This window comes from Callospermophilus lateralis, chromosome 7, assembly GCF_048772815.1.
Source record: "Callospermophilus lateralis isolate mCalLat2 chromosome 7, mCalLat2.hap1, whole genome shotgun sequence".
NCBI lineage: Eukaryota > Metazoa > Chordata > Mammalia > Rodentia > Sciuridae > Callospermophilus > Callospermophilus lateralis.
This window is the reverse complement of record NC_135311.1, coordinates 125,799,301-125,808,839: the sequence shown is the minus strand read 5'-3', so window position 1 is coordinate 125,808,839 and position 9,539 is coordinate 125,799,301. Positions and strand designations below refer to the sequence as shown.

The 9,539-nt window shown below is 44.5% G+C and overlaps 1 protein-coding gene across 1 annotated transcript in view; it reads left to right on the top strand.

The window, feature by feature from the left end:
- Positions 1 to 5,292, top strand: part of LOC143404524 (uromodulin-like) — a 10,634-nt gene extending 5,342 nt beyond the window's left edge. Inside the window, exons 3-8 of the mRNA XM_076862631.1 lie at positions 1,276 to 1,436; positions 1,870 to 2,109; positions 3,523 to 3,685; positions 3,998 to 4,109; positions 4,685 to 4,717; positions 5,240 to 5,292. Of these exons, the coding sequence (XP_076718746.1) occupies positions 1,276 to 1,436; positions 1,870 to 2,109; positions 3,523 to 3,685; positions 3,998 to 4,109; positions 4,685 to 4,717; positions 5,240 to 5,292 (762 nt within the window). The remainder of the gene's footprint in view (positions 1 to 1,275; positions 1,437 to 1,869; positions 2,110 to 3,522; positions 3,686 to 3,997; positions 4,110 to 4,684; positions 4,718 to 5,239) is intronic.
- Positions 5,293 to 9,539: the final 4,247 nt, after the last annotated feature.

The window sequence follows — 9,539 nt, the reverse complement described above, 5'->3', positions numbered from 1 at the left end:
GGTTTTCCCAAAATCGTATAGCTAGTGATTCACAGAGTTAGCTTGTATTCCTATGAGCTCAAAAATGATGCTACCTCTTTTCTTTAAAAATATTGCATAAGGGTTGGGGCTGTAATTCAGCGGTAGAGTACTTGCCTAGCATGTGTGAGATGCTTGGGATAAGGGCAGGAGTTGGCATTTTTAACAAATACCCCAGTGAGTCTTTTTTTTCTCTCCCCCTGTGGTACTGTGGTTTTAATCCAGGGCCTCACACATGCTAAGTAAAGCTCTACTACTGAGCTGTATCCCCAGCTCTTTTTATTTTGAGATAGGGTCTTGCTAAGTTCCTCAGGCTGGCCTTGAACTTGAGACCCTCAAGCCTCGGCCTCCCAAGTAGCTGGGATTCTGGGCATGTAAAACCACGTCCAGCCAAGAGAATCATCAAGTGTAAAATTACTTTTAATTTATATATTCACACACCCATTTAGATATATCCTTTTAGTTTAATACATCCATTGGTCATATTCTTTTTTCCATTGGTTCTTCTTAGTTTTATATGACAGCAGAATCCATTTTGATAAAGTCATACAAGCATGGGGTATATCTGATTCTAATTAGGACCCCATTCTTGTGGGTGGGCATGATGGTAGGATTCATTTAGGTGTTTCATGTGTACATAGGAAAATTATGTTAGATATATTCTATTGTCTTTCCTATTTTTCCCAAAGAACTCTAAAATGCACACTGAAATTTGAGAACCAGAGATTAAGATCAGGGGCTTTGGTATCAGAAAAGTGGTTCCTGGTTTTAGGCTTTGTTACTTGCTTTGGGCAAGTTTTTTTTAACCTTTCCAGGCCTTAAAATTTGCTCTTCTGTAAAATGGGACTAATAAGCTGGATGCAGTGGTGTATATCTGTAATCCCAGCAATTTGGGAAGCCAAGGCAAGAGTATCACAAGTTCGAGGCTAGCTTAAGCAATTTAGCAGACCCTCAATAACCTAGTGAGAACCTGTCTCAAAATAAAAAAATGAAAAGAACTGGGAGGTAGCTTACTAGTAAATAGCTCCTGGGTTCAATCTCCAGTCCAAAAAAAAAAAAGAAAGAAAGAAAAGAAAAAGAGACCAATAATAGAACTCTCCTCAGAGTTGTGGTGAAATCACAATACCTGACATACAGCTCAGCCTCAGTGAACTTTAGCTGTTAATTTTATTTAAACAAATACCTTGCAGCCACTGAGGATGGAAGGTGTTTCCCCTAGAGATCTGAGGATAATGGCCACCTCCCTGTCTTTTCTAGACCAACAACAGCCACGCCCTGTATTCTCTGAAGGTGCAGCTTAGGCAGGTTCTTTCAGGCTCCAAACCTACGGAGTCCACAATGCTCTTCAGCTTCAGCTGCGCTTACCCTCTGGTGGTGAACATCAGCCAGACTCTCCCTGAAGTGGTGGACTCCATCCCGTGAGTTTTCCCCTGTCAGCTGCCTATCTCTCTAGTCCCTGGGAGGCTCCTGAGTTCTCAGTGCTACCTCTAATCAAGTCAAAAAGTCAACACCTCAGATATTGGACTCCCTGTGTCTACCCGCTAGACATAAGAACTTCTTAGATGGCGACTCAAAGCATTAGAGAAAAAAGATGCTTCTATGAAGCAATGCGTTATGGGATGCTTATGTAAACTACTGTGGGGTTGGGTGGCTTCAAGGGTCCTGAGTGGGGATCTATTAGGCGGCACCTCATTTTTAGGCAGTTCAGGAGAAGGTGAGCAGGTTTGCTCCTCTCCTTATTCTCTATGGTTTACCAGAGCTTAGTGACTTTGGGTGAGACAGAAGGTGAGAGTGTCCTTCCCTCTGAGGTTTCATGGTGAGATTCTCACTCTTGTCCCTTTTTGGATATAGGACCATCCACTTTCCCAGTACTGGGGAAACTATCATCTTCCTGAGCATCTTTACAGACATTCAGCTCTCAGCTCCACTCAAGAACAGAACAGCTCACCTTGGCACACCCCTCTACATTGTTCTCAATGCCACAAGCAGTGATCCCAACAGATTTGTTCTGGTGGTCAATGAGGTCTTTGTCAGCACCAACATCTCCAACAAAAAGGTCGTTAAGGCGACCTACCACTTTGTGAATGAGAGGTAAGTGTCTCTCAAGCCCCAGTAACCTCCTACCAGTACCAGACCAGCTCTTAAGACTGTGGCTTATATTGGGTGCTTTTGTACCCATGAGCACAGATTGTGTCATTCTTCTCTGTATGCCTGGTATTGCAAACATGGGGAGAAAGTAAGCACTAGGTGAATGTTTATTGAACGAATACATTAGAATGCATTATCATTACCATTTTGCAAATGAGTAAATTAAGGCTCAGGGAGATTAAAACCTCTTCAAGACTTCACATCCTGCAGGATATGGTAGGGCACACCTGTATTCCCAGCAGCTTGGGAGGCTGAAATAGGAGGATTGAGAGTTCAAAGCCAACCTCAGCAATGGCAAGGCACTTAGCAACTCATTGAGACCCTGTCTCTCAAATACAAAATAAGGCTGGGGGTGTGGCTCAGTGGTTGATCGTCCTTGAGTTCAACCACTGGTACCAAAAAAAAAAAAAAAAAAAGGATGCACATCCAATAAATGACATTCATTTATTTTTCTTCAGTTATTGAGATCCTACAAATACAAGATGAAAAACCAAAAAATAATTCTAATAGCTCAGAGTGGTACATTTTAAATGTTGGACATGCATTGCAAATAATAGCTAATGATAACTAATACTGACATAGTAGTTACCCCTGCAATCCAGTTTTAATATCTTCACATATTAACTAATTTAAGCCTCTCAATGCACTCTATGACAGTTATTTTTTCATTCCCATCTTATAGATGGAGAAATTAAGGCTCAGTTCACACAAATTGTTTAAGTGACAGACTTTGCTAATGTTTAAGGACACAGAGATAGTAAGGCCAAGTCCTTATTCTCAACGGTCTAGGAAGAGATGAGATTCCTGACTACTAATATTAAGTTTTCAGAGAGCACAGGGAATCACTCATTGTCTGAATCATTTCTCCAAACAATCTTTGTGAACGAGTCATGAAACACAGCACCGATGAATTTATCCCAGCTTTGAATTATTACTAATTTTATTTATTTTTATTTTGCACTTTACTGTGTCCAGCATGCTAGGCCAGTGCTCTACTGGGTTACATCACCAACCCACAATTCCTACTTTGTTAGGAGGAAATATAACCTACTGATTAAGGGTATGGGCCGATGCTGGAGCCAGGCTGTTACCCTTAGAACCTCAGATAATCTACTTGACTTCCCTTAGCTTCAGTTTCCTTATCATCAAAAAAGAAAGGGTGGCAAAAGTATGGCCTTCCTCCTAGAATTGGTGTGAGGATGAAACGAAAATAATCCATGTAAAGTTCTCAGCACGAGATCCAGCACCTGAATTTACACAAGGCGAGTAAATAGAAGGAAATCATCGTTGGTGCATCCGCACCGTCGGCCCCCAGCCAGGATGCTAACCAGTTGGTGCTACTGCCTCTTCCCACAGCTGCCCAGTCCCCAGCCGGCTGCTCCACCGTCTACCCGACAACGGGGCCTCTCTCCAGGTGACGCTGGCCTTCAAACTGTTCCGCTTCTTAAATAGCGATACGCTCTACCTGCACGCCCGAGTGACCCTGTGTGACAAGAAGGTGGAACGCCAGTGCCGACCGGTGAGCGGGTAGTCCCTTGCGTTCCTGCGCACCCGCTGCGCCCACGCCCGCGCCCGCCCGGCATTTCTGCCCTAGCGCGCGGAGAAGCCAGGTGTAGCAACGGCGTGCTCTTGGGGGCGGGGCCTGGGCGGGGCCTGGGCGCTTGTGGGGCTGGGGATTGGCCTATCAGGCCAGGGGCGGGGCTTGAAGACATAAGTCTTTGTCGGTTGGTAAGCTCATTTGGGGGCGGGGCAGGGACCCGGCTTTCTGCGGGTCCTAGGTGAAGTCCAAGCCTGCCCGTCCTCACTACACCTAGTCTTGTGTCGCCCACAGACCTGCAGGACAAGGAACCCTTCTGCGAGGAATTCGCCCAGGGAGATCCAATCGCAAGAGGACTTGGAGAGCGGCGGCAGCTGGATAGTGTTCGGGCCTCTCCGAATAACGGGTATCTGGATCTATCATTTGCCGGCCTCCCTGGCTCCTCTTCCAGAGCTTCCAACTCACCTGCTGAGTCCTCCGACCCTTCACTGAGCCCCCTCTTGCCTTCTTGTCCACATGATCTTCCCCAAACCAAGTCTCCTCCCCGAGTCCATCCTCTGCGAGTCCACATCCTCCTGGGATCTCCATTCCAAAAAGGTCCCCTCCATTTGCTGGGTCCTCTCCTCATTTATTGAACTTCAAGTCGGAGCCTTCTCTGCTTCCTCCCATTGTCTCCTTCCCTGTCAATCTTCTCTTGGACTGTCTCTCCTGCTAGGCTGTGTGTTTTCAATCTTACTTGCTAGTCTGGAACACTCTCACTTCTTTCTATTCCATTACGGTCCTGTAAAGCTCGAACCCTCACGGGAAAGCCCCTCTCTTTATTAAATCCATTCTCATTAGAAGTATCATCTTTTGAGTCCTAGCCTCAAGAAAGTGCCAGCCTCTTTGCCCAATCCTGATGAAATGATGGGCGAGTGCTGGCCTTGTCCTGTTAGGAAGCCAGCATCCTAAGGCTTAATCTTTGTTTCTATGTGGTTTCAGAATCCAAAGCCTCCAGCAGCAGGAGCTCTCCAGGTTGGTACAAAATGATTGCTATGATGAAGTTTGTTATGACTGCACCAAGGTCTGGGAGCTCACTTTAGGACTTGGCAGGTGTTGATCTTGGATCATGTTTGTTCTCAACTCTATGTGACCCAGGAGAAGTCAGTTAACTTCTCTGAGTCTCAGTTTCTTCAGCAATACATGCAGAGTTGTCAATGTGGGGCTATTGCTTTATCCCTTATCAGAATCTGGGACTGTCCAGAAATGATTTAGAGTAGAGTAGGGGTTAAACATTCAAATTGGCTTGGAAACAGTGACACCTGCTTATAATCCCTACTACTCATGAGGCTGAGGCAGGAGGATCACCTGAGCCCAGAAGTTTAGGGCCAGTATGGGCAACATAGTAAGACCTCATCTCAAAAAAAATTAATAAATTACTAATCCTCCAGAGTGAAGTATCTAAGCTTTAAAACTTTTCCAGCCTTGCAAAGTTCCCTGATCCTATTATATACCCATTTTTTGTTGTTGTTGTTTGTTTGTTTGTTTTCCCTGCAGGATCCTGGATGGCTATCTTTCTCCTGATGGTAATTGATTGGATGCTGGGATAAAATCCTCCCCAGATACCTCCTCAAACCCTAGTCATTGGCTTCTAATTTACTTGCCTCAAAGAGGAAGATTTAGGGAAAGGCAATAAGTCTGTCCTCTTGTTAGGAACCAGAGAGGTTGAAAATGGGATTAGGATGTGGCACAACAATTACCTTGTAAACTCAGCATTAGTTTGTGCTCTCTCATCCTGCCTTCTCTTCCCATTTCTGGGATTCTTAGGGGTGATTAAATTGCTCTAATGGCGGGGGAGGTGTAGAAGATATAGCCAATAAACACCAAGAAATTCTACTTTGACTCTTTTCTGTATAATCTGATCAAAACCGTCAATGCTGCAGGTTGATGGGACTGAAGGACAAGGGGTGGAGGATGGGTGAAAAGTTACTTAATCTTTTTTTTTTTTTTTTTTTTAATATTATTCAACACCCTTGGGACTAACATGCCTTTTTTCTTTTTCTTTTTTTTCTTTTTTTACTTTTTGGCAGACACAACATCTTTGTTTGTATGTGGTGCTGAGGATTGAACCTGGGCTGCACGCATGCCAGGCGAGCGTGCTACCGCTTGAGCCACATCCCCCAGCCCCTCAAAGTTACTTAATCTTGAGAGTATTAGTTTCCACATATGTAAAATGAAAGGTTCTTTGGGGGGGGCGGTACCAGGGATTGAACTCAGGGGCACTCAACCACTGAGCCACATTCCCAGCCCTACTTTTTATTTTATTTAGAGATAGGGTCTCACTGAGTTGCTTAGTGCCTTGCCATTGCTGTGCCACCACACCTGGCCTTGTAAAATGAAAGTTTGACTGATCTCTGCTTCAACCTGAGAACTTTATATCATTCCAGAGAAATATTTAGGACTTTGGCCCCTAAGTCCTCCCCCCGTTTTTTTTTTTTCTCCTGAAAAATGGACAGAGAGGGGCTGGTTTTGGCTCAGTGGTAGAGCGCTTGCCTAGCATGTGTGAGGCACTGGGTTCCATTCTCAGCACCACATATAAATAAATGAAATAAAGGCCCGTTGACAATTAAAGAATATTTTTTAAAAAACAGACAGTGACTATTCAATTCCAGAATAAGCACTGAATGTTTTTATATAATATTATCTAAGCTTTCTTCTTCTACACATTATTTATTTCTCTCCCTTCCATATAGGGTAGATACAGGTGACAGTGTTTATGCTACTATCATTAATTCATTCAAAAATAGATCTATTACATACCTGTTGCTATTTTAAGCCCTGGGGATTCAACAGTATACAAGACAGTCTTTAACCTTCCAGAAAGGACAGTTGAATACAGAAAATAGTGTGGGCCAGGAAAGAGGACAGGCTTTACTTGGTTGGCAGGAGTAGCACCAACCCATGAGGTGCAATTTCACAAAATTGCAGAAAGGCATTTTGCCTTTTGTTGTTTTTGAAATGCTATTTTTTATTGATATCCATGATTGTGTTAGAAATTAATTTCCTGAGGAAAATGTTGGTATAAGCAATATAATAAGTTAAACTTAACAGTCTTTTCTTTTTTGCAGTGCCAGGAGTAGAACCCAGGACCTTACACATACTGGGCAAGTGTTTTACCACTGAGCTACAACCCCAATCTTCAAATTTAAATAACAGCTTTAACATTTCATATTCGAGAACATTTTATCTAGTACTTTAACAGTTCATGAAAAAAAAATTAGGGCAAATGACCAATGTTATTTTTTTTATGCACATCAAAGCCATACACTTATTAAATCAGCATAAAATTAATTATATTTCATTGGGAATTCATATTGACTTTAAATGTCTGGAGTAGACTGTTTAAACAGCTCTGATGCTCATGCCTTAATCAGCTACTCAGGAAACTGAAGCAGGATAATCTTTGTTTTCCCCCCCTCAATTCGGGGGATTGAACCCAGGGATGATCTACCACTGAGCTACATCCCCAACCCTTTTAGTTTTAAAATTTTGAGACAGAGTCTTGCAAAGTTGCTGAGGCTGGCCTCACACTTGTAGTCCTCCTGCCTCATCCTCCTGCCTCAACCTCATGGAGTCACTGGGAATCACGGGCATGCGCCACTGCATCTGGTCAGGAGGATCTTGTGCACAGAAATTTGAAGCCAGCCTGGGCAATATCATGAGACCCCATCTTAAAGAAGAAGAATGCAAAAAAAAAAAAAAAAAAAAAAAAGGGAGACTCAGAGACTCATGCCTATAATCTCAGTACTCAAGAGGTTGAGGCAAGGGGATTGCAAATTCAAAGCCAGCCTCGGCAATTTAGCAAGACCCTGACTCAAAAATTAAAAATTAAAAAAAAAGACTAGGGATATGGATGGTTCAGTGGTTAAGCACCCCTGGGTTCAAACCCCAGTACCAAAAGCAAATGACCCCCAAACCCCCAACCTTGCTCATGAATGCATTAGACTTTGCTTTTATTTAAAATATATCCTAAAGGATAAGGACAAAATATTGATTATGCTGTGCTTTGCCGCAGTCTCTGGCTGGGCACAAATCACGAGTCTCCACACAGCTTGTAGATTCAAACAGCAATTCTTTATTCCCGAACTCACACCGGCCGTCTACAAACACGTTCTGGGGGAATCCACGTTCTCTGCCCAAATCCACTTCTCCCAAATCCACTACTCTGCCCAAATCCACTCCACATGGGCTTCTGTCTCCCAAAATATACTGTCTGACCCTAAGCACTCAAGAGGAACTCAGCAGCAGGATACGCCCTATTCTAAAGAGGGAACACCCTAATCTCCTATTATGCTAAACTGCCCTATTCTAAAGGGGGAACACCCTAATCTCCTATTATGCTAAACTGCCCTATTATAAAGGGGGAACACCCTAAACACTGATCCTGCCCTGGTCCTTGAGCAAGGTCACCTTTCAGAAGTCCTTCCACTAGACAGCATGGGAGTAAGCTGGCAAGGAATTTGTCATACCTACTTGGCTGATGGCTCCCAGCAGTGCTTAAATATCAGAAAAAAATTAAATTAGTAAGACTGTACGAATGTGCTATTTGCTGAGTGCAAATGTAAATCTCAACACTTCCAAGTTTCTAGTTAGGTTTTTCTCCTTTTTCAGCATCATGTCTTCAAATCATCTTTATTTTTCTCAATCCTTTATGCGTCCCCCGTCTCTCTCCTGCCTCACAGAAAAAACAGAAATCAAGTCAGAACAGCAGTCTAAGTTGACTCCTTTGGACATCCAGCCTTAACATGCATAGTAACAAAGTCTTTTGGTCCCAATTTCAGAGACTGTCCCCTAAATTCATCTATCATGGCACACCCAGGTGAAGCTAGATTTACAGATAGTAGTTAGTGTAGTTAGGTAAATCGGGTCTAATATTGAGTAAGATAAATAAAATGGAGGCCCCCGAAAATAGAGTAGCACTTGGGGAAATAGAAATGTTAACGTTCCCATCCTAAGGAAATGTTAATGAAGCAGCTGCCAGCAAACTGGGAAATGCTGATCAAAAGCTGCCCCAAGCCCTTCCTGCCCGGATTACTCCTCCAGCCCACCTATCTCCCACCTTTTGGACCTTCCCACCTGCATTCTCTCACGGCAAGATAACGGGAAACAAAGGACAGGAGTGTGGGAAAGCTGAAAGAAGACCTTAGGTATAAAAGAGGGAAGACCTCGCCCTTCCACGGATTCTGCCTTTTGGGTCCCCTTCTTCCTCTGGGGAGAAGTCTTTTCTGCTGTCCTGTAATAAAGCTTCTACTTTCCACTCTAAACTTGCCTCCGCAGGCTTCTCTGGTGTTATACTTCAGCTTTCGGGGAAGCAAGGACTTGTCGGTAACACAGGTTCATTCTCCATTAAATCTGATAGACTGAGCCTCAACCCTAACTAGACAGTGACCCAGGCCACACCCTAACTCCTGGTCACAGCCTGGCCACTTGCTTCAGGAGGGAGGACTGACAGGTGGATAGAGGGAGGAGGATGAAGCAGGTTAGGTGGGATTCCCATGTGTCCCATCTGCGCAGGCCCAGCAGGCCACTCCGGGCTTCATTAAGCACCGCTCCGCCTAGAGGCAAGACTGGGGAAGAGGCAGAAGAGAAGCACCGGAGCCGAGGCGGGCTCATGCGTAGAGAGATCCGTCGCGCCCTGCTGCGAGGCAGCGTGCAGGGGCGGGACGCCAGCGCAGCTTAGCTCTCGATTGGTCAGTGTAGGGCAGAAAGGGGCGGGAGAACCGCGCTTCCCGACTGCTAATTGGTCAGAGGCAGGGAGACGGAGGAGGGGGGCCCGGCGGCGCGCGCTCCGGGGCGC